This window comes from Cheilinus undulatus, linkage group 7 (assembly GCF_018320785.1).
Source record: "Cheilinus undulatus linkage group 7, ASM1832078v1, whole genome shotgun sequence".
NCBI classification, from domain to species: Eukaryota; Metazoa; Chordata; class Actinopteri; order Labriformes; family Labridae; genus Cheilinus; species Cheilinus undulatus.
In genome coordinates this window covers 5262829-5289028 of record NC_054871.1, presented here as the reverse complement: position 1 = coordinate 5289028, position 26200 = coordinate 5262829, and the positions used below count along the sequence as shown (strand labels likewise).

At 38.9% G+C, this 26200-nt stretch overlaps 1 protein-coding gene across 1 annotated transcript in view; it reads left to right on the top strand.

The window, feature by feature from the left end:
• The first annotated feature begins 653 nt into the window (after window positions 1-653).
• LOC121512081 (PH domain leucine-rich repeat protein phosphatase 1-like) overlaps window positions 654-26200 on the top strand; it is a 41214-nt gene continuing 15667 nt past the window's right edge. Inside the window, exons 1-6 of the mRNA XM_041791089.1 lie at window positions 654-1305; window positions 4087-5345; window positions 14065-14261; window positions 16229-16354; window positions 16520-16668; window positions 23852-23998. Of these exons, the coding sequence (XP_041647023.1) occupies window positions 950-1305; window positions 4087-5345; window positions 14065-14261; window positions 16229-16354; window positions 16520-16668; window positions 23852-23998 (2234 nt within the window). The 5' untranslated portion in view covers window positions 654-949. The remainder of the gene's footprint in view (window positions 1306-4086; window positions 5346-14064; window positions 14262-16228; window positions 16355-16519; window positions 16669-23851; window positions 23999-26200) is intronic.

The following is a 26200-nucleotide window of genomic DNA, read 5'->3' as shown; positions in this document are numbered from 1 at the left end:
GTTACCTTCACTTACTCGTGTAAGCTCGTAAATCTGGGAATTCTTGGTGGAAGGAGGTTCTTGACGCGCATTCAGTAAAGAGTCAATGTGAAGTATTTGGGGGTAAGGGAATTGCCTAGGTGTTTTGTGCAGATAAATAAACAGGAAAATATAACAACGAAAGAAAGGTCAGAAAGCAAAAATGGGGAGTTTTATCAGTACAGAAAATTTCATTTAATTGAGTCACATATATAGGGTAAACATAAAAAGATGTCTTATTTTTCATTAGAATAAGGAATACAAATTCTTCCCTTCTTCAGTGATGCCTTTACCGCCTTACTGTTTTCAGATTTACAGAAAAAAGTGTAAATCAGACGTTTGTAAGTCTCCAAACATATTCATTTTACAGTCCGAGCTTGATACGGAATAAACTGTTATAAACGGTCAACAGAAATCCTAAACACTGTGTTCAATCATTTAAATCTTGAGTTTGCACCTCTCCCTCTAGTCATCCAGAGCAACCCGCCTCAACTCCTGTTCTCCACGTTTTACGCAATCACATTTTTACAAATCCTTCCAAGTTCCGAGCATTTGATAGCCCCTGAAGGCGCCATAATTCATATCCAATGAGACCCCGCCCTGGCCACCGTGTACTGCTGACCGTCACTCTCTCATCTGTCTACACGGCAGCGGTCGCGCCTACTCGCGCTAGCTTCCATGGCGACAAACTAGAAGAGCGTTTTGTCATGTTGACCAGCCGGTTAGCTCCTGTAAGCGAGCTAACGGGCATATTATGAAACGGGATAATGTAGCAGGACAACTCCTCGGACGACCCTTACACTACATTGAGCATGCTAAGCTTACGTGGAGCCGTTAGGGAGAAAGCAGCCCGCAACTAGACCGAGCTAACGGCTGAAAGCTAGCGCAGGCTAGTGTTCACCTGCAGGCTGTTTTTGCTAAAGCTAACAGGATGGAAAGTGTGAAGGAAAACGGGTCTGGGGGGCTTTCAACTCCATCAACGCCACTTGATTCAAGCAGTGACAATGTTTCGGTGAAGTCTGGAGGATTAACGCCTTTGTCTGCGGGGAAAAGACCCTCAATAGGGGAGGATGACGGCGGGGGAGCCGAGGCGAAACTCTTCGGGAAGGGACTGGCAGCCACCTCCCTTCTCCAGATTGCAATCAGGAACGGGATCTATCAAAACCAAGTTGCCAACGCTATCGGCGGGGCTGCCAAAAACATAAACATACCCGCCGTTAAAACAGCCAACATTTACAGCCTGACATCTGTCAACAGCACCACTTCAGTCAACTCTTTACTGAGCAGGTCAGCAAACAGGTCTTGAACCATTTTTATCTACCGGTGCATTCCCATGAGTTCAGTCACTCCTGTGTTTCTTTGACTTCATCCCCATTATTAGGGTTGGGCTACATCCTGATATGTTTTAACGATGTATATGTCGATATTTATTCTTTACAGAAGTAACTAATGGTTGTCGTAATAGCAGAATTGTAAACTTTGACTTGATTCTGGTGAAAGGAAACCGCTGAAACCTGTTTGCTATGACAATGGAAACAGAAGTGCTAGACATCCAATATTTGGCATTTCTTTGTCTTTAATCGTTAAAAATTGCAGCCAAACACCTACACATTGTCTAAACTGTATGAACATGGGCAGCATTCCTCTATATTGTGGTGGTCTAAATTGCTGTACTATTGAATACAATGCTTCAAAATGGTGAAATCTCTATGATATGAATGATTAGTGGGATAACAAAACTCTCAGTGGTATTCAATTATATTGTAATCAGATGAGGGTAAGCACTGTTTAAATTAAATATGTTGGAAACATTTGGAAAAGTATAAGGACAGAGGGACCCTCCCTAGTTCGAACCACTTTTCCTAATGTTGACAAAATAATATTTGCAATTTAGACAACCTGCAGGAGTTTCATACATTATTCTAGTAGTTAAAAGAAAAATACCAAGTATTGGATATCTAGGATCTCTGTTTTTCTTTAATGCAGTATCAGATAGGTTATCAAAATAATTTGCGTTTTATTAATAATATACAAAATGCTCTTTAAATTTGATAATGTACATAAAAGTATAATTTCCCATTTAGAATGAGTATTTCACAGAGAATATCTCACTAATTATTGTTAGTGGTTCTTTGGGTAAACCATCTTATTACCAAGCATTTGGCCTGGAATCAGAAAATAACTTGTCATTTTGATGCTGTTGTTTGCAAATGACACTTTGTTGTAGGGCTGGGTATTGCCACTGATTTCCTGAATCGATTCATTTTTGATTCACATGGTCCCGATTCAATTCAGTTCAATTCAATATCGATTTATTGAGGGATATTTCAGCTACAGTACCTGTTTTACTTGAATATGCAAGGGGGGCTTAGAGAACTAATGGCAGAAATTATACTTTCAGTTGAATTATTAATAAGAAACCTTATAACTAGGCCCAATGTTTAAAATATTAAAGTTCATACTTAAAATTGACCCCAAACTTGTTTCCTGAAAATACTTTTTATTGCCCAACACATTTGATCAATCAACATAACAAAGCGCAACATAGACTTAACAGTCAGTAATAAAAGACTAATCTTTGAAAAAAATGAATCAGTATCGAAAATTCAAACAAAAAATTGATCTGAATCGGAAAATTGATTTTTTTTAACCCAGCCCTATTTTGTTGCTTTCCTAACAAATTTAAATTATTTGCTTTAATGAATTATTAAAGAAAAAATCAACCTGTAAAACAATGTTTTTCACATTTGATAAAATGTTAAAACCAGGGATGGGAAGTATATTGAGTTGTTAAGACATATTCATGTTCTCTAAGCGACATTATCATTTGTATACTTTATGTTGATTAAAAAAACTTCCCTTTGGTTATTTCTTTGTAAAGGAGGCATCCATATATATCTTGTAGGGATTCACAATACTGGATTTTTGCCAATATTATATCAATATTTGCCACCTTCATTTTTGAAAAAAAAAACAAAAAAAAACCCTGATATATAAATGTAGTTCAGACTTAAAACATCTGATCTTAAAATGCATTTTAAAGTTTAAGGAATCAGGATGAAAAAAGAAAAATACTTTAGCTGAAGTAGGTCCGTTGGTTCTAGGGATGAGGGAGATTAGCTGGCTAAAGAGTTACATTTGGATCCCTTTGTTGTTAGCACCGGTATCCATGTCTGTTTCTCACCACTAGTAGGCACTTTAGTTTTTCTTAATGATTACTGCCACAGTGCTCTTTATTCCAATATAACCAACCAGTAACTGCTTTAGCACCGATAGCATCTCATAAGAACAGCTCTGCTTGGCACTACTTTGATCTAGTAAATCGGGATGAAGTTGTCCAGAGGCTGTGTCAGGTTATATTCACTCATAACTGAAGCAGTAAGACAGTATTCAGCTCAGTACTGTGAATGTTAACCTGCAAAGAGGATCGTAGGCAGGCGCTGCTAGCACTTTTCACAGTAGCCACATTTTGCAAACCAACTTTGCAACGTTACTGTATGGCATTGCTTACTGTTGTGGTTATGGTTTACAAATCTGATTGAAATCAAATCAGTAATTTTACAACCAGGAACACCAATAGATAACAATAGATAAGATATTCCTTTATTAGTCCCACAAGGGGAAATTCCAATACAAAACAATAGTTGGTCCTGCCTCAAACTTATTTGTGCAGACGACTGATATTCAAAGCCGACATACTGGTTGTAAATATTGGCAGGAATTTTCATTTCTGTTGATACCGCTATCATGCCGATAATATGGTTTTTCCCTTCTTGACTATATCAGAAGTGTTTTTGTTCTGTTTATTGTGCTTAATGTAAATCTCTTTTTTTTGTGAATGCTCATATCCCAATAACTATAGTCGTGATGAATTGTGCAGCCCTAACATCTTTTGTGTTGGTGTTCAGCTGAAAAACATCAAGATGAACATTTGGTCCATATCGTCCTGCCCTAGGATCATCTGTCAACTGCCAAATCTATTTAACTCTGTCATGTACTTTGAAATGCTGTACATACGATTGGTACTTTATGAATCAAGTTACCTTACCTTGCCTTTTCCTCTTTTAGCAGGAGGAGGCACAGACACAAGAGGAATCTGTCTCTTGGTGCTCCTCCGACCAGCAGCTCCACCGGCGTATCTTCTGCTGAGACAGCCAGCCTGGCTCCTTCAGCCTCTCCTCTGAGCACCCTCAGCCTTGACAGGAGGACTTTTCTCCGGCAGAAGCAGTCCAAGCAGCTTCAGGCCTCAGATAAGTCGTGGGTGAGATCGGACCTGCGACGAGGATGCATCCACGTCCACGACTGGCTCACACCCTCCTATCCACGGCCTGTGCTCTGCACAGTGGACACCACTGCTCAGGAGGTGGCCAGTAAACTGGAGGGCAGCAAAGCTGGGGCTGTGTTGAGAATAAATTACAAAAGTGCTGCTTTAGTGGACTTAAATGATAGCAGTAAAGATAGTACTGGACAGCCTGATGAGAGCGACAGTCTCAGTGACAGTGTGGATGCAAAAACCTCCAAATCAGATGAGAATGATGATTCAAAACAGTATTACTCTGATCCTAAACTGTCCTCTAACTTATTGGACGATAAAACCGCCAGTAACTCTTCATCTGAGGTCTATCTGAATGACATAGGGATGGATTTAAGCCTGAGTGTTGGAGACTGTTATGGGGTGTACTCTGGTTCAGACATGGAGAGCAGCACCTGTGAAGACTTTAGCCCAGGTGGACCCAGAAGCACAGAGCTCAGAGACTCGCTCAGCGAAGGGCTGGGTCCGGGTACAGATTCTTCGGCGCTGAGCCCAAACTGCGACAGTGCCACAGAGGGCCCAGACCCATTTGAGAGCTCCTCAGACGAGGTAGAGCTCACCTCTTCTCCAACACATTCAGTCAGCTCTGCTGCAGACAAACAACCCGACCTTCCCTCCACAGACCCCAGCAGTGCTTCCAGCCAAGTCAAAACCACGCTGGGTGACACAGAAACCGTAGGAACTGGTGATGTCACAGACAGCCCAAAATTAATCAAACCTCCCTCTAAATGCCCCAGTAGCTCTCAGACACGGCCTCTGACCAGCCAAGCATCTGTCCAGTCTGACCCAGAGATCCCAGGGGGGAACAGAAGCTGGCCTGAGCCCATCAATACCAGTCCGACCCCAGCTCTCTACATCCAGCTGCACGGTGGAGCAGTGAGGCGTCTGGGAGATGATGAAAGGCCTCTGCAGATATTAAATGAGTACCTGACAAACCTGGGGTTTGAGGATCCATGGAGGGTGCAGGCGGAGGGGATGAATCCTGAAATTGGCTGCCTTATACGCTTCTACTTTGGTAAGTGTCTAAAAGACATCTTTTCATCAAAACATTCTTTATGAATGAACTAGGGATGCACCAATACTGTTGATTTTGGGGGATAAGATTGCACTTTTTGCTGGTGTGATGGCTGATAAATCGGGAAGCTTGAGCTGTGATAAATATTAGAGCTCTTAAATTGTTTGTGTTCAGTGTTGGGGGTAACGCATTACAAAGTAATCCATTAGAGTACTCAGATTACTTTTTTGTTGTAACGATTAACGTAACGCATTAGTTTTACAATTCAAGTAATCCCGTTATTAGTTACAATTCATAAAAGTAATCCTTTACTGAAAGGAAAATCCAAAATTTCCTCTCTCTTCTGTGGCTTCAAAAAGAGAGAGAAAAAAGGAACCTCCTTGAAGCATCTGCTCTGTTTGTCCTTCTTTCCTCCAGTAGTCATGTTGGCATGTAGCGCCATGCCAGCGGAAGGTAAACATTCTGTGCCATTACGTGAGCATTGTTAGCTTGTTGAGCCAGTGAGATGACAGAGAGTACACCATGACACTGTGGAATTATCCACATTATAATGGAATTTTGGATAAAAGGGACAAGAACAGCATTCTGGTGGAACGTTAGTTTAAAAACTCTGTTTGCTTTCATTGAATCAGCTGTGCAGCCGTTCCAATTACATACAGTATTTGAATGATTCTGTCCACCTCTGCTCAGCTTGATGTCAGATTGTGAGCATGTTAAAAAGCTGAATGTTTTTCTGTCTGTTAGCGGTGTTGTCAGGATGCAGAGGTACAGATTATGGGCTGTAAATTAGGTTGTACATTGACATTAGAGTCTGCTCATTCAAATGCAGACGTGCGGTCTGTACACCGCAAAAGTACTCTAACGCATTATTTTTAGAAGTAGGTAACACAGTAACATAGCACGTTGCTTTTCTCAGTGTGTAACGCAGTAATCTAACGAGTTAGTTTCAAAAGTAACGCTACCTAACATTGGTTGTGTTCTTTTTGCAGCAGTATGACTGTGCATAGATTCTAAATCCAAGCTATGAAACCATGTGATGGGGGATAAAACGTATGATTATGAGTCATTCTTTTGGACATGGATGGGATAAACTGCCTCATCATTATTCCCAGTTAAATTTAGCCGTCAGAGAGCCACCAGCTGTTAGTTTCACCATGCCTCTTTAGTTTTGCTCACTCATTGTTCATCCATTCTCATGTACCGTATGTGCTGTCTTTGTGTTTGCTCAGTCAGACTGTTAAACGAGTGTGTTCAGTCATCCCACTGGGACAATACCCAACATGTAAACACACCCAGCCCCTCTGTGTGCAGGCCTGTAGGGAGACACATCTGGAGGTAACAGGTGTGATCTTTTAGCACAGCGCTCCTAGAAAACATTGGATTCTGTTTTTTTCTTCCTCTGCTCTTGTTGTTGTTATTTATAAATATCCTGTTTGGCTGCCACGCAGGGTAAGAGGATGGAAATCCAGCCATGATCTCTTATGGGATTAACACAACTGGATATTGTTTTTGACCTTGTTTTTAACACCGTCAACAAAGATGGCTGGGATAAAGGGTAGTGTTGTGATGATTAAGGAAGAAAGAGGAAAGCATTTCTACTACCATGAACTTTCATTTAATTTTCCTCCAGTCAGAGTTCTTCATTAGTTTAAGACCTTTTCTTGACCTGTTTCACTGCTGCTACTAACTTGTTTGCAGTCCTTATCTGCATCTTTAATCTACTTATTTGCAGTGTAGAGTATGCTGTGTATTTCTTTTGTTGATAATCCTGTAGTTGTTTAGTCAATAAAATGCTCTAAAAGGGTTATAATTATTGATCAGTGTTCCCTAAAACCCCAGATTTGATCAATAAATGTTGTTTTGTCCACAAGTCAAAGACATAAACTTTACAGTGACAGAGGAGGAACAGAACTGGAAAGTATTTACATTTCAGGAGCTGGAATCAGACAGATTTTCCAACTTCTTATTTAAATTTTCTTCACACAAAGTTGAAGAAGTTGGCTATAAATTTAATTGCTGACAGCTATTCTGATTAATATTCCAACTCCACTCTTTCTCTTTTAATTTATTCAAAAATAAGTTTCACATAAAGTATAGCTTCAATACACATAATGTAACTTAGTAATACAAAAAGACTCAGTACTAATCAGACTACTTTAACTCTGACAGTGTAACACAGAGTACTGCTAAAATCCCCCCTGTCATCATCCGCTCTGCTCTTGGCTCCCACAGTGACATAACAGAAGAACAAAGCCTGACGTAAAATTCAGCTACTGGAGGCAGGGGCCCTTCCAGCTACAGCAGCCAAACAAGCAGAGAGAGGCTGGTGTGACAGGGACAATTAACAAGAGGAATGACAATAATAAAAATGCAAATGAGTTTGCAAATTCATGATCTGAGTTTCACCAGATAAGTTGCAAAGTCTGGCAGCAAGTTATTTTTGACAGGAGCTGGCAGACATTGAGAGGACTTCTTGGCTGAAAGTTATGCATAGTTGCAGTACCGGCATGGGCATCATTTGGATGTAAACAGCACTAATATTACAAACACTATTGGTGCTGGGCAATTAATGGGGTTTCAGTTTCAAATGCAATTCTGGATTTCGAAAATCTTTTAACACAATAGTAGAGATTAAATGATGATGGCCTGTGTCCAAAGCTGCTGTTTTTTGCACTCTGCCCACCAAAGTTATAACAGTTTTGGATTTTTCAGTAGTTTTATATTTATTTTGTTTTCACTTTCTGCATTCAATCTCAGTTTGGTTTTTATTAGTTTTGACTGCTGATTTGTTAGTTTAGTTTTTATTTTGCAAAAATGCTTCATTTAAGTTTAGTTTTTATTAGTTTTCATGTTAGTTTCAGTTTTTTGGGTAAATGTCAGGGCTGAATGAATAACATACATTTTAAAAACCATATTCAAATAGGCTACTCTTCACTTCTCATTTTATTTATTTAAAGTTGATGTTTGAATACAACTCCTGATATGAAACTACCCCTATGTGAAGTCTTAATCAATCAAACCAGGCAGTTTTACACTCCCCAGACTTGGGTGTCGGTGCCAGTCAGTGTGGTTGTGCCAAAGTCTAAAACTAACGATATTTTGTCTCTATTTTTATTTTATTTTAGTTAATTTTGTAAGCGCACTATACAGTTTATGTTAGTTTTCATTTTTTTTAGCAAAGCTTAGTTTTTATTTAGTTTGTTAGCTAAAATGATTTTTGAATGTTAGTTTTAGTTAACTATAATAATCTTGCTGCCCACAGTGCCCACAGCCCTTGTTTCAGAGTGCTTCTTACTAACCAATTGTTGCTAGGTTATGAAACCTTACTTCCTCTTCTCTCAGTAGTATCACTAACATCATTAAAGAACAACCTTGAGCGGTTCGTATATGCTTTCATGTGAGAATATCTTGTCCTAGTATTTGCAGCAGCTGAAACCTGGAAAATTACACCCTTGAAAAGTTCAGTCAGATTAACATTTCTTTCACCATTGTTGTTCATAAAGCTGATATCAGAAGACTGGCCCTTTCTTGTTGTGAGCGCTGCAACACAAAAACAGCCAAGGGCATTTTTGTGCTTAGGATGTGGAAAGCTGAAAACAATTAAAAAAAAAAAAAAAAAAAAAAAAAAACAGAAAGAGAAAACAGTGCTGCATCTGATTTTTGTTCTGTCGGTGTCTAAATGAAAGTCACGAATTTAAACAACTTAATCCCAGTATCATTTGTTCTTACAATATTCACTTAAAGGTGCAGTGTGTAATATTTAGCCTGGTTTAGAGATAATGGATATATAGGTCCATCTAAATTAGTGTTTAATCCCCTGAATATGTAAGAATGTTTTTTTCTTAGCTAAGAATAAGCCCCCACCATCTTGGATTTTTGCATCTTGCATGTTTGTACAGTAGTATAAAAGCAACCAAATAACAGAAACCCATTTTTTTGTAATTCCACTGGTTGCCTAAACTGACACTCCAGATGGATTTGTTTCACACATCCATCTGGTAAACCTCCCATAGATGGCATTCGAGAAGGGGAGAGCCTTTGAAAAAACTCTGAGCGTGATTAGATGAACGTTCTGTCTGTCACATCTTTACGGACCAATCAGAGCAACAAAACACGTGACACTGTAGCTGCTACCGAGTAGTAAACTCCATAGAGCGCTGCATAACGCGAACCATGGCGACTGTAGACATGTCAGTATATGACTTTTGTCATTTTTGAAAAGAAAACAACTCACTGCTGTTCTTTGTTCTTCTTTTAATGAAGAAATGTCAAGTTCTGATAAAACTGGTGCTTTAGCAGCATCCACGCTAATGTCTTCCGCAATAATTGCACCAGCCTCTTGTTGCTGCTTGCTTATGCCACGACTCCGCCACACCCGAAAGTACTGTCCCTCGACGCTGATTGGTCCTGTCACTTTCTAACCGGACCCAAACGGTTCAGACAGGAGTTTTGCAAGATGGATTTGCCAGGAAGAAACATGGAAACGGGCGTATCCGTCTGCTTTGCAAGGTTACTGGTTGCTACAGTCCACAAGAAGTGACCATTGCAGTCTAAAATCTGACTCTTAAGATGTTGCTATTATTCCCTAGTTTTACACACTGCATCTTTAAGAATTTAATGTAAGAAATTAAAGAAAAATCCTTTTTTTTTGGTTCTCATAAATAGTGAATGTTTTGGGTTGTTTTCTATTTTATGCTCAGATCAAAAATAGGAACTGAAAAAAATAACAGATTATGGACTGAAGTTGACTTTAATGTTTCATTTGTGATATCTGAGTGACTCTGCAGCTGTTGTGAAGGGATAAGCATGTTTAGTAGTGGATGCACATCATAATACTCTCATTTCAAAAAGAAACGCAGCCGGCTGTTCAATAGACAAACCCAAATGGAACCACCCTTGTTTTTAGGAATCAGAGCTTAAAAAATTCAAAGTAGCTTTCTGAATTTGTTACATGGTTGTGGCTGCTCCTTAAGGCAACACAACAAATTTATTGAACTAATTGTGTATGAGTAACTGTGATTAATAATTGAGATCCTAATATCTATCTAAATATTCATGATAATGTTATTTGTCATACTCGAGCAGCCCAAATCACTTTCCTGTTTTGTGCATTCATGTTTTCACTGACAGTGTGTCTCGACCTCTCCATCCTTTATAGAACATATTAGCTTTTCTGTCTTTAAACAAGAGGCAATGATGACTTACAGCATCTTATTGAAAGACTTAGTCACCAGAAACAATAAAACCATCCTTTCATTCATAAAAAGAACTGAAGCTTCTTGCTTTCTCGTCTTTTTTGTGTGTGCAAAGCAAACTGTTTGCTTATGTTGATTTTCACCGTTGAGCCAAAGAAGTTTGACTCAGCATTATTCCTTTGGCACAATACACATAGCCAACTATTCACTTTCTCTTCTACACACACACACTCTGTGCTGACAGTAAGAGAAAGTGACCTTACTGGAACTCAGATTTCACCTCCTCAGTGTTTCGGATCTGCCGGAGACAGACGCAGAACAGCATTACCCAGAGGTCACTGCTTCACTTCACAAGGATAAATACTCAGCCATGAAACGTGACTTAATACCTGTGGCCAACAATCACTGAATACCTGCATAAATACCTTCATAAAAGCCTGCATAAATACCTGCAGGCTGTGTTGTTTTGCCAGTTTAATAAAACTGCCTCAGATTTTACTGAAACCAAAATACAGCCTCGAGGAAATTCTTGAAACTAATAAGTAAGAGACTGTTGTATGGATACCAGAAGCTTTATGCACATGGGGCTTCAAGACGCACTAAAAAAGTCAAGTCATTGCACCAGCAGGAAATGGATATTGGCAGCTGATGAGAGACAGGATGCTTCCCATTCAGAGAAACAGACGGAAGGAAAGGGCATGTATGTGTTGTGTATATATTAACATGCTACATCTCGCCTGCAACGCCCAGGGAAGGGTGGACCCTCACAATAAACACATTCCTCATTATTGTTTAGTTTAAATGGAGGCCGTTCGAAAACATGACTTGTACGATAAGTTTCCGTCACATGGGCATGCTTTTTCTGCATTGACTGAGTTTGAATCACAACATGTGATAGCGCTGATAACCACCAGCTCTAAGTTTAGCATGAATTGTTCCCCCTCCAGCAGCCACAGTCATATCTTTATTTGTGTTTACTTACATCATCAGTGTCTGCACTCTAAGGACTCCTTGTTTGAACTCAGGGTACATACAGAACTTAAGGAGAGGAAATATTATGTGGGAAGATTTTCCAGACACAGAAATGTTCTGAAATGATCAATGGCTGTCACTCAATTGAATATGTATGTTCCCGAAGCTGTCTTTGGATGTCTTGCTTTTAATTTCTCCCTGTTTTCTGACTTTCCTGTCCTGTTTTGGTGTTCATATCAGTTAATAGAGTTTTACGTCATGATTTTAAAGACTTATTTCTACACCAAATATGTAGAAACTTACTATGACTTTAATATTTTTTTGTTACAGTTGCTTAAAAAACAATGCCTTATTATTGGTTAGTTTTACTGGCAAATTTAGATGATCATGTAAATATGACCAAGAGACACTCCTTTGCTTGCTGTCTGCAAGACACTCTTGTGTTAGCCTTTACATTTTAAGGATTTGCTGAAGGTAATAATTAATTAATAAAACAATGAGGTAATAATGTGTGATTGGGATTATACTGGGCAATATTGCGATTGCAATTACAATATAAAGTGTAAATGGTATCATGAGTACTTACTTGGCTATCTAGGAAAGTGAGGAGAAGCTTCAGAAGTTTTGAAGTGTGTATTTTCTCAACTCAAAACAAATATTAAGTAGCATAAAAGTTTATGCAGTACTGCTTTCAAAATTATTTAATAGTTTTTTCCGATTTTGAAAATAAAGGTACTTCTGCAAAGTAAAACAGTAGTCCCGTTGTAAACATAAATGCCTCTCTGCAGGAATTTTTCTAACCTTTCGAGCACTACTTAACACTAAAATAACTGCTAACTTTTATGCCGTTAGAATATCTTCAGCAGCTATTATTAAAATGTTGCATCTTCCTGCATGTTTGTGTGGAGGTGTCAACGTGTTTTTAAGGTCTTTAGAGCGTAAGCACTGTAAACAATCAGAAATGAACATCTTTTCCCTCTTTACCACTGCTTTGTCTGAAACTACCATACAATGCTCACTTCCTCTACTTGATCGCCCACTGCTGTGCTCTCTCTTTCCATCTCTCTTCTGCGCTCTTTGAATGAGCTCTATGTTGAAACTGCTTGTGTTTTTCTATTGTTTTTAATAACTTTGGCACTTTTGAGTTCAATCAAATGCAAAAATAATGGGCATTTTATCATTTAAAATTTTTAGTGTTGAATAGTTGAATGAATAATGAAGATTTTGACAACTTTATAAACAGATGATGAAGTTGATCCTAAATTTTTAGAGCAATATCTGCAATTTTTAGCAGTGTTTCATACACAGAGCAATGCAGGGGTGTTAAAGGCTGTTGAAGTTTTTGGCAAGCTGAGTTGCCTCTTATATAAGATCAGCTTATTTTTGATAGGTTTATTGTATACCCCATTTTTGGGAGGCAAATTATCCACTTTATTCTTCTTACCTCCAAAACAAAGTGACTAGTTCATTAAAAAAGTAAAACCATTGGATGCAGCAGTTTCACAGCCAAGAAATTAATATCATCCCTTCTGCATGAAAATGTGATAGTTTAAAATAACAGTTAGCATCATAATGCTGAACACTCTGGTGCATGTTAAAGTTAAACATAAGTCTTATTTAGGCTTATAAAGGAGTTTGGTGTGTTGCTGAGCTAAATAAAAGGAAGAAACTGTCATATGGTCCTATCAAAGTTGACAAAATTATGAGTTTGGCACAAAATCTTACTTAAATAGACAAATAATAAGCTCACAAATCTTCCAAAGTCAAACAAAGGCACGTTTACAGCAATATAGCTTGAGTCAAATTTTTGAACTTAACTAGGTTTTTTTTCTGAACAACTGACTGTTCAGACAGATATCCAAACACTTGTTGATGTCTGTACTCAGTCTCATTCAGGAGCTGGTGAGTCTCGGTGAATGTTTCAGTGAAGTTGTGTGTAAGTCACTGAAGGAGGCAGCAGCGAGGAGGATCGAGGTGCTGGTGTTTAAAGACATTACATAAGAAGCTAATCTGATTTCAAGCTCTCACTGGCTCAGACTCTTCATCTGTTCACTGCGCTCTTCGTCTCTGGTCTATGTATGTTTAGACAGAGTAGACGGCAAAACAATCAGACTGGAAAATACAGTTTTATTGGAGAACAAACACATATCCATCAGTTCACAGCGGGTTTCTCTGGATTTAAGCACACAATCTTATGAAAGAAAACTCCATACCTGCTGTGTGGCCCTTCCTCTGCTCAGCCATGTGGTTGTAACTGAACTGTGGCTTCATTTTGTGTCAGTGAGGGGTTAATGTAACAAATCACGGCTGAGTGACTGCTCACTCTTTCAGCCCACGGGCTATTAGCTTCAATTCACTTACATAACTGAACCGCTCTCTGTCACCCTCACTGTCTGAAAGAGAAACCCAGCATGAAAGAGTTGATTCAGAATAGTCCCAGACAGCTAAAAATAACATCCTTCATTGTGCAAAAAAGCCACCATGAAAAAAAAATCAGTGTGCATATAGATCATCAGCTGGCTCATAAGGAATATCTTTTTGTTTCTCTACAGGTAAGCCTCGGAGTGTGGGTGGTTCTGAGCGCGTGCAGCTCTCTGGAGTGTTCAACGTGAGGAAAGGGAAGCTGGCGTTGCCGGTGAACCGCTGGTCAAAGCGTCAGGTTACTCTGAGTGGAACCTGCCTCATTGTCTCATCAGTGAAACACGCCCATACCGGCAAGATGCACATCCTCCCTCTCATTGGAGGAAAGGTAGTCCCGCCTTGGTATTCCTCCTTATAATCAAGTAAACAAATCATTTTTATATATTTTTTTAGGGGTTGTTTATCTTTCCTTTTGGTCCTTCTGCTGTCATGGGCGCAGCAACTGATAATCAACATCAATTAATCTGCGTTTCATCCTTTAAACCAATAATGAGTTAACTATTTAGTCTTTCATGCAAGAGACTTTTGTAAAATTCTACTAGATATTAACCATAGTTAGGGATGCCTAAAAGAATGATCTTAGCTTGTGAGGAAATAGAGTTTATGGATGACCTGCAAAAGCACAGAAATAGCCTTATTGTCCATTCTAACTGTACAGCTCTATGCTGGCTCACCCCTCCCCTTCTGCTTCCTGATGAAGCGGTGATTGAAAATAAAACATAGACAAAGACAAGAACAAGACAAAAGTAGTGTGGACATCATTTAGCGGGTGCATCGATGATGGCACGTCCATCAGATCAGTGAAAGCATTTGACATGGCACCACACAAACATGAATGTTACTGTGACCAGGAGAAAAACAGAGAAAACACGGCTCCCTTTGGAAGTTTACAACCATGCAAGTTGTTGGGAAAACAGAATTTTAACACCCATTAAAGTTAACTGAGACATAATAAAGAAATTCTGATCCTCCACCTTTGAAAATAAAGCTTTAACAGCGCACTATGAACTTCCCATGATTTAATTACTCTTTACTGTAACACAGGTGCTCTGGTTTTGTGAATCCAGTTAATTCTAAATGTGGTTATTGGGAATATTGGCCTTGGGGAATGGGGATAGGGGGACTCTGTCTGTAGCTGATTCCAGACAGACTCCATCCTCTTTATCTGCTCAGGTGGGCTGTGAAAAGACCTCCTAAACTTTGTAGTGGGTCCCATCGGTTAAAAAGTAATCCATTGCTGAAGTCCGTGTTGATTTTGGCAGGATAGTTTTTAAGTAGTGCACTTAACTAGCTAACTAACTAGCTAACTAAATGTTAAGATACTGTATGTATGCCTAGATACTGTTTGAATGCCTGAACAGTTGATGCCAAATTTAGAAAACATGTACAAGAGCAGTCTCCACGTTCCAAATCAAGAAAAAGAATTTATTTCTTTTATTTGCTTTAATTACCCTACCAAGAACGTGTTAAACCATGACTTCAAAAGCGAGGTACCAAACCAAAATTTTTCTGTACTATTGCACCCCTAATGCTTTAATCATGCCACTGTCTGTGTTTGAAATGTTACTCTGTCTTGTGTCAACATGGAGGAAAAACTCTTCAGCTCAAAGCTGTCAAAGGCTCATCAATACAGAGTTGACACATTTCTGTTAGTTCAAAATAAAAGTGATAGATGTCACACTTCTTACAAGTGGAGCCTGAAATTCACAGGTCAGAGAATTACATTTTTATGCAGTGTTGACAGCTTTTGTGTGATGCTTGCATGCTGTCAGGATATGGTGTTAGCAGGGTGCCAGATCTCAGTCTTAAACATGCCAAAATTGCATCTTACATGGTCTTTTATCTTCCAGATTGCCTATTCTGCAGTTAGTTGTTATGTTGCAAGAAATACAAAGATCAAGGCAAAATTGCAAATTACATTTGGTAAAAATGGAGTATACCAGAAAGCAAATATGGGTCTGCATTACTGCTTTCAAAAGTCTAATTACAACTTGAAAAACTGTAGTACATCCATGACATTTCGAAAGAAGAAAAAGTCATCTGTCCTTTGAAAAACTCTGAAACTTTAGCTACTTTATGCTAAATACCAAAGTATTTTTAAAAGAGAATGATTAGTGTGGACATTGCCTAGGGCTTTAGACAAAGATCCCTAAAGTTCAAGCACGCAACTCTTTTATAAAAAGATACTTTATGACAAACCAAAAGGTCACAGATGAAGGGATGCCATCTGTTTAAAACCTAAGTCACTGATTAGGTTTGATTTTGTTCAAGATTAAAACATGTTCTCTGGTGCAGGTTGAGGAGGTAAAGAGGCACAGCCACTGTCTAGCTCTCAGCTCAGCTGGTCCTCAGAGTCAGACCTACTACATCAGCTATGACTCGTATACAGAGCACCTGCGCTGGCACAGGACCGCCTCAAAGGTATTTAAAGTGTTTGTATTTGTCAAAAGCAACTGTCCTTGCATCCATTTTTGTCACATTAATTCAGGGGTGATTTATCACAATTAAGATGGCAGTGTTTAACACATCTTTACCTATTTGTGTCTGCTCACTGTGGTGTCCTGTCTGCCCCTCTCTCCCTGTCAGATCGCATCCCAGAGGGTGAACTCGGTCGACCTGTCGTGCTGCAGCCTGGAGGAGCTGCCTGCTCAGCTCTTTTACAGCCAGGACCTCACACACCTCAATCTCAAAAACAACTTCATGTCCCTGCACAAAGGTGTTCCAGCACTCACCAGGTGAGACTCTGCACAGTCACTCAGACATTCTTCTACCATCCAGTGTGTTCAAACAAGGCCACAGGAGGAGCTGACAGATGAAGAGCTCTATTTTCTCTTTGTTATCCTCTCTATTTTGGATGTGGAACATCCCCCTTGGTGGTTTTCACTGTCTTGGGGAGCTACCATATGGTGTAAAGCGGAAGCAGCTTAGATCAAATTGCAGATGACGTGTGTGTGGGCAGCCTCGTGGTTTTGATGATTAAAAGAGAGCTACACTGGAGATGACAGATTTGACATGCTGCTGCCCGACTTCTGGGACAGAAAGGTTTGTTCTCGTTTCCCAGATCAGCTTGGCCATTTGCTCGCTGACGTCAGAGTCTTATGTAGCTGTGTCATTGTGTGTCAGCCGCTTCCATTCATGTGTCAGGGGACGAGTGTCCCATCATAATCTTCAAGTAGAAAGCAATGCATCAAATATGAAGTGCTTACTTAAAAGATACATTGCATTGCTAGAATCACACAAACACAAGGCTGGCAGTTTTCTGTATTATTCTCATGAGGGTGACCATCTGCTCTGAGAATGTGAACATACCTTCTAACCTTTGACCTTTATAAGAGGCTCTTTGAAGGTGGATATTGGTTGTTTAACTGTTTAGATACTTGAACACATCAATTTTGTTGCTGTAGCAGCATACTGTACAGTGCTGTTGTTTGAATTGCTGTCTGGGTTACAGATGCTACAGTGGTAAAATGAACACCAATAGCTGCCGTGGATATTGGGAAATTCTGAGGTGTTTCTCTATGAAGATGTATACCAGTATTTAACTTTTTTAAAGTGATGGTGAAAGCTCTAAGAGTCTGGACATCTTTGGCATAGATAGCAGCTGAAATGGCTTTTTCAAAGCAGAACGTGAGAACTTCAAACACTTGAGTGTTGTCATTGATTTGTTCATTTTATCATAGACTGTTAATTAAAAGAAGTTACCATGACATCATTGGTTGATTTGTGAATGCCTTCTTCAAAAGCCTTGAGTCCAGCATTCAGTCATAGCTGTTGTAGCATTTAAGAATTAGAAGTTATCATAAAATACTATAACAGTTCAGATTAGGGATGCACATTATTGAATTTTTGCCAGTATAAAATATGCTGATATTTCCAAACTCATATCAGCCGATGCTGATATATTGATACCAATATATACAAACTTTTTTCATGGTAGGGAACAACCTTCTGCTGTGCTGGAGTTTAGGTGTTAGTCTTATTGTGACAGTCCATTTGTTTAAAAAAAAAAACAAGACAACATTTTATTCCTAAAAAAATGAAAAATAAATTATTTTTTAAATAGGCATTCAGTAATGGGCATTTCTGTAGGTAACATCATGTGTAAAATGTATATTTAACTAACAGTCCAACCAAACATCATCTGCCTTTTTAAGGGCTACAAACATCACTATAACAAGCGACATAGAGCACCTAATTAAAGTGGCCCTTTTTTATGGAGCTTATACTTTGCTTAAAATTTGCAGGGTGGATCTTGTTAAAACCAGCAAAGTCATCCCCTGCTGTCTGATTAAAGGAAGTAGGTTTTGTACATTTTTGTATTGGCTTCACTTTTAAAGCTGTAGAGCACTGATCATTAAGTGGAGGCCACATCAGGCCCCCTATGGCTTCCGGGCTGGCCCCTTGAGGATAATTAAATTCAGAAAAATTTGAGAAGGAAAAAATATAGCATGCTATCGTTTAACTTTTTTCTTAGATTTTAAATAAAACACAACTTAGTGACTTTTCAAACAAGAAGCAAATAGAATTGTATTTCTGTAATTTATCATGGTAAAAAAATACTTACCATTCCTGTTTTGATTAAAGCTTCATTTTTAAGGCTCTTTGAGAGTGCAGTTTTACTTTCTGAGTATCTACAACAAAGATCTGTTTCCCGCATGTGTATTTGACCAATCACGACACAGCTTATTGGCATCAAGCTCGGTGATAGGCATCAAGAGGGCTCCAGAAATATGTAGATAAAATGTCTCAACTGCTTCCTTGTGTCTGGCTTCAGTGTAGGTAATAAGTATGTAAGAGGTTATAAGTATGTTGCCTTACTGTTAAAAGCTTAAAGTTTCATTAATTTTTTTAAAAGAAGAAAATGTTTTTACAATCATATGTTATTTCGACCAAAATTTGGATTTTAGTTCAGTTTATTTCAATGTCCGGCCCCCACAGTGTTCGTCAAGAAAAAGCTCGACCTTATGTGAATAGGGTTGATGACCCCTGCTCTAGAGGTTCTGTCTTTTTCTGCTATACAGTCTGAACCTGACACACCTGATAGACTCCTTCACCTTTTATAGTGAACCTTTTAAAGAATTTCAGAGGTTGTTTGGATGGACATACTGTCTGTCTCATTGGTAACGGGCCAATCAGAGCGTTGAAGCACATGACATAGTAGGCAGGCATGTGTCCTGACAGTTGATGAAACAAACTCATGCTGAAGCAGGTCAGGAGAGAGCAAAAACATCGTCTCTACCAAGAAGAGGTTTCAGTGAGGTTCTTTTTTCTTCTGCTTCTGTAGCACCGCCTCATTCTCTTCCAATGAGACAGTCCATTCTCAGACTGGGCACAATCGTGTCAGATTGGAGCTTTGCAAGAAGGATCTGCCTGATGACAGACGTGGAATCTGGCCAATCCATCAGCTATACATGAGCAGTGAAACGTTGAAGCTCTGTAGCTTAAAGGAAGATGACATCTGCAGCAGTGATAAACACACAAAAACATAATATCACCTCATTGTTCATCTTGTGTTTAATTGTATTAGCTGACAAAGAGAAACAGACTTATCATTCAGAGTTTATCATGTAAGTTTTATTCATATCTGACCTCTATGGCAGCAAGATGGCAAACATTATGTTCTGGCTTAAAGACTTATTCTACCTCACAGCAATATAATCCCATCTAGATTTTGACAGCTCTCCATGTCAGAGAACAAAATGTAACAGCCTGAGATTGACTGGATGGAATGAACTCATTCATATGTTACATACACAGCCATTGTTCCTCTATAAACACACACTTCCCCGCCAGTTCTTTGAGAAATGTGTTTTCCCTCCTTTTCCTTGTGACTTTCCCTCAGAAGGACACGGGTCCGGCTCAGCCTTTCACCCTGAACCCTCCATGAACTGCATTACGTTAGGAGATCCAGGGAAGACACGCACATGCTCAAACACACAAATGAAGAATACAGCTCCTACCTGGTCCGCGTGCTCCATTGTTATTGTGAAAAGTTCTGGTTGTGTAAACATTTGGCTTTAAATAGCATGTGTACTTTAAGTGTTATGGCCCTGTGTCCTTCAGACTCTCTGCGGGATTCCTTTGCTTTAGGTCTCCATGTTTATGTCACAGGTGTTACATAACTAAGGAAAAAGAGCTTGTCTCAATATTTGCTTTTATGCATGTGTACCCCGGGACAGATACAGCCAGAGGCCTTAAGATTTTCTATAAACTAATTCACATACCCCTGTTAGTATGCTTGACTGGCACATTCTTATAAGTGTGATATCAAGGAGGATCAGGAGGCACTGGTTTAAAACTTGGCTTGAACATCCTTTGGAAATGCAGGGAGAACTGACTTGAATTTGCTGGTCAAAGTTGTCACATAACTTGCTGTCTCTGTTTATGGCAAAACTCAGTAAATCTTTAAGATCTGATTATGGCAATTTTTTACTAAAATATCGAACAGGATAAAATGCTCATGTTTTTACCCAGATCTTTAAAGTCAGCTTTATCCAGTGTTTACCACAGAATTTTTCTTTTACACTGCATTGGACTTGTATTCATTAGTTATATCATATTTAGAATAGTGAAGTTTGAACATTCACTATTTTAGGTGCTTCACACCTTGGCTTTATTTTCTGTATTTCTGCTTTTTTGATAATATTCATAAGCAGTACACTAAAAACCTTCAAATAACATAACTTGTGTTTGGAAATATATTTTCCTTTAATATGTTATCACACCAGATGATCTGTGCATGGGGCTTATTGATGAAGAGTTGTAACACAACAGTCCCCCTAAATCAGTGATCCCCAAATGGTGGCCCAAGGGCCAGGTCCTGCCTGCTATCTGGCCTGCATGGACCCCTTTCATAACTCTGTACAAAGTGAAATTTGTCTTAATTCCATCCATCTATTGTCCATTTGTCATTGGGCAAGAGGCAGTCAGTCAGTCAATCACAGGACTGTCATGTAGAGAAGAACAACCAGGCAAGCCCACATTTACCCCTACTGGCAATTCAGAATCACCAAGTAACATAATGAGGATGTCTTTGGATTGTTGGAGGAAGCGGAGAGAACCCACACGTGCACAAGGAGAACATACAAACTCCACACAAAAGGCCCTGTGTGACCAGGATCCAAACTAGGAGTGCTTTGCTCTAAGGCAACAGTGCTAACCCCGGCACCACCATGCAGCATCTTAGTTTCATTTGAAGCATAAAACAATAAACCTGACATGCCAGATGGATTTGTTTCACGCATCCATCTGGAAAACCTATCATAGACGGCGTTTTGGAAAGGGCAGAGGCTTTGAAAAAATCCACAGAGGGTGATTGGATGAATGTTCTGTCTGTCACATCTTTACGGGCCAGTCAGAGCAACAAAACATGTGACGCTTAAGCAGCATTCACGCTAAAGTCTTCCGCCATATCTGCATCAGCCTTTTGTTGCTGGTTGCTTATGTCACGACTCCGCTGCGCCTGAAAGTACTGTCCCTTGTTACTGATTGGTCCTGTCACTTTCCAACGGGGCCCAAATGGTTCAGATGGGAGCTTTGCAAGATGAGATTCACCAGTGAAAAACAAGGAAACTGGTGTATCCATCTGCTTTGCACAGTTATAAAATAATGTGACTGTGATAAAGTTGAATCCACTATTTTAACTTCTGTTCAGTCCTGCAGCTTCCTTATAAAGATGCTTCAATTCTTTCTTGTGTGACCTTAATACAGAATGAGAATTTTTAGTTAATATTCTCCCTCTTCTACTTAATATAATCATAATATAATGGTAATCAAAGCAGCAAAAGCATCGGCTATAAATTGTATTAGTGCAGTGGGGAAACTCCTGGATGTTTTGTCTCTGGAAATTCTTGACACAATTCTGCCCTTAGGATGAACTAATGTGGGAGCCTTCCCCTGAACTAAGAGTGCAGGACAGCAATCGGAAGCATGCAGCTGCAGAAAAATTTTGAAAAGTGTAAAAAGTTTAAATTTAACTTGAGTCATTACACCTCAACTGGTATATTTACCAGAGATGCATTAGCAGACTTCTCTCTCTTACTTACTTGATGGTGATTGTATATGAATAAAAATGGATTGCAGTTGTACTGGGGGCAATGAACATACCTGAGTAGCCCACCCAAGTATCATGTTGTAAACACTGTTCTGTGTCTGTCTGTATAAGAGAACACTGTACTAGCTTATCCCTGTCCCATTTCTGTATAGATAATGTTTCAGGAGGAAAATCTTTAGTGCAAACATAATCATTGACTGAAGGATGACCTGATTAGATTTGGTTTTCAATGTTTAAAGTTCTCTGTGATCTTATCCCCTTCTTTGCAGACACAATACCTCAGCAACATTCAGACACTGATGAGCTATACATGAAATATGAACACATTCTGTGGATAATTAATGCATATCCTCCTCTCTACTACTGTGGAGTTGTTCTATTGCAGTTAGTACACGTCCACACAATCACATGCTTATTCGAGAAACAGTCACTTGTCTGTACCTTTTCACTGAGACGGGAAGTGATTGTGGTCTGAACTCTCCTGTTTACAGCCTGCATATGCAGTGGTTTTCTTGGTGTAGTCATCAATACTTTCTAATATTTGAATACATTATTTTAGCCCTCCTTGCAGCTACAGTTATAATGTCATTCTGTGAGAAATACTGATCATTTTAAATATGACTTTTACTGGATGATGGAGGTTTTACAACCAAGAAGGGATTATTTGAGTTCTTACAGGCCTGCACCCATAGATGGTATTTTTGGTGTTGGCAGTGACCATGACCTCAATGTCAGAGCACTTCTCACCAGTCCTTATGTTTCCCTAGGTTGTATCAGTTTTTTGTAAAGCTCTGTGTGCTTAATATCACAAAGAAAACAGGAAATAATCTTAATGAATCCTCAGTCTTTGACGATTGTGACGCTGTTCGAAAAATTACAGCGCAGCATTATTGCAGTTTCAAAAACCAGTCAATGCTGGAGACTTTCTTTTCACTATAGATGCTGAGCACTAGACTTGAAAAAGGGCTCTGCCAGCAAATCAGCATCATCATGAGGACACAGGTCCTAATGCCTCAGTTCAGAAAATCACTAAAATATTTTAGGGATGCACTGAAACACCTGTTGAACATCTTTATTAGGGATGCAGGATATTAGGTTTTGTTGATTTCAGATATGCCACTATTTACAAATTAATTTAAGCCGATACTGAAACATTTATTTAGTTCAGACTAGGGCTGAACGATTTGCAAAAATGATTAAATAGCAACCCCCTGTTCATTTCTGTTGGATCTAAAACTGCAGATATTGATAATTGACTTTTAAGCTCATATTTGTCATGCTGATATCATCCACCCTTGATCTTTATTAGCTGATGTCTGCCCCTTCAGCAGACATTAGCCCGTTGGCAACTAATGTGGTGAGCACCAGTGTCAGTAGCTGACATTTATCTGTCATTGCTGACAAGCTAGATACCTAATTGTGATTCAGACCGGAGTATTTTATTGGCAAAGAAGTCAACTATCAGACAAAGTCTGATTTGTTTTCATGGTCAAACATGAAAGAAAATGTTGGCAGTTTGGAGTCTAACACTGCCTCTGAGAGACATCAGTGACAGGCTGTTTTGTAATACATTTTCTAATGACATTCAAGAAGAGGGACTTCTTTAAACAATTTACAGACATCTAATTTCATAGCTCATTTGTAAAACAGACCCAATGAATCACAAAGAAGTGATAAAAGAACTACTGGTACTGGCAGATATGTAGCTATTATAGGTTAGATTTTGTTTTTTAGCTGTGAAATACAAAATTTGTGCACCCATAGTCTGATTGGAAATGTATCTGAGAGATTAATGTCTGTCCCTCTTTGTCTGTCTTCTGCCCCTTTCTCTCCCTCGATGCCTCTCTATTTTGAACTCTCTCTAGGTTTTGTAAACTGAGAAGCCTCAGTCTGTCAAATAACGCTCTGTCAGAGTTTCCTCTGGCCTTGTGTGACATCCCCTCGCTAACGGAGCTCAACCTGTCTGGAAACCGCCTCTCGTCTCTGCCTGCAGACGTCGGATCCATGCACAAGTAAGTGGCAGAAAATGACCACATCTCTGGGCTGCACTACTAAAGACAGTGATGATAATTAGGCTGGTATTTGCCTGGGGGTAGAATGTCTCCTCAGTAACCTCTTGAACTTTCCTGACAGAGACTTCAGACAGGACTTGTTGTCATTGTGGTTCCATCAGTGCAGATTAATTCCTCACTCTATTGAGTGGATGACTGGCGTTGCACCAGGCTGTCCGTCCTGACAGTGCAGAGGGTTTGTTCAGGTGATCAGAGTGCAGAGTCATGCTGCTGTTGCCTCTGCATGAGAGGGAATTTGGGGACAAGTGCTCAAATATCATATCCTCCAGCCTGTCTGTGTACTAGTTGTGCATTCACAGTTACTTATGTGATGTTAGTGAGTCACTGTACACTTTATGTTTTTGAGCATGAGGTAAATGAACCAGTCACAGTCATGTTCACTAAATTTTGTTGAAATTTTAGTTCTGCAGCTTTTTCACTTACTTCGAAAGGGTATTTACATTTCATACGCTATATCTCTAAACTTATTTTCAGTACTTTAGTCTTTGAATTTCAACAGTGAAGACTGATATTTGAATGATAAAGAATAATATCAAGATTTTGCCTGTTTCTAAAGGTACAATATGTAGGCTTTTTCACTGAAACGTCTGTATTCATGTAGGTTTTTTTTGGTTGAGTACTACTTACTTTGCCATGAATAGTTTCAAAACTTTTCAAAGCAACAGCAGTCTTAACTCTTTACAGTTGTAACAGGACATGTCATGATAAGAGATGTCTTAATACTTTCCAAACTCATTAAAGCCACATACAGCGATGACTCGTAGACTGAACATGTATAAACTGTTCCCATTAATCAAGCATGAGTGAGCACAGATCGTATCTGGGGCTAATACAGTGAGCATGTCCCTCCACTCCCTGTCTGTGCTTAAATACAACCTGTAAGACTGTTTTAGACTGTATACAAGTATAATCACAGCTAACTCTATCAAGTTCAAGGCAACAGTTATACTGAACAAAAAAACAACCTAAAGTAAGTAGTGTTTATCAGGCTATCATCACAGTGTGAATTGTTTTGGACTGGCGTCTGACCAGTCAACTATATTTTCAAACATTTATCACTTGAACTGGTGATGTGAGATATTGGGTGTTTACCAGTATCTGATATGCCAATATTTACATATTTATTTAGTTGTTACTGGTGTTGATACCAATATATAAATGTAGTTCAGACCTAAAACATCAGTCCTCAAAACACACATTAAAGTTTAATGAATAAGGAAGAACAAAGAAATATTACTTCAGCTGACATAGCTCTGTTGGTCCTGTTTAATACTCTACAGACTTGTACATACAGCCAGTATTTAAAGCTAATATATCAGTTTAAAATATAATATATGTTCTTATTGGCTGATAGCTATAATTCACTTTATAGTTAATATCTGTAGCGATATCATGCCATTATTTTCTTGCATCCCAACTTAGTGTCTGACGAAAACTACATTACATTTTAGTCTAGTTGTAGTCATCTTGACGACAACTGAAATTAATTTTTTTTCAGTTTTAGTCATCACAGATGTATTTTTGTTAGTCTTAAGTTTTTGTCATGGAAAAAAAGGCTGTCGATGAACATTTTCAGTCATAGTTTTAGTCGACGAAATTAACACTGTCCCTACTTTAAACTTTGACTCCACAAACACATTCCTTGTGACGTTAATGTCTCTGCACTCTCTGAATTATTTTACTAGGGAAGTGTGCAGTGTAACTGCATGTTTAATGTTATTTGGAAGGTAAACAAGAGTCCTGAAAAGTAACATTCCAAGAATAACTACCTAGATTATCACCAGTTAATCCAACACTAGCAGAGAGACCTCTGAGTTTACTTTAGTGCCACAAATTTTAAGAAAGGAAATTTTTAATTTTTTTGAAAATATCAAGTTATTTTGAGAGTAATACTGTAAAAACGTAAGGTTTTGTATTTTTAATGCTGCTCAATATTTGTATGTTTTGAGTAGAAAAATACACACTTCAGAACTATAATTATTCTCTGCATTTTCCTTGAAAACCAAGCAAAAACTCATGATACAGTTTCTCTATTATATATACAAGTACAATCACAAATACACACTATATTGTCCAGCATAGTTGCATTTGCCCATTATTACCAAATTGTGCAGCAAAATGCACCGGTCTTATATCACATCA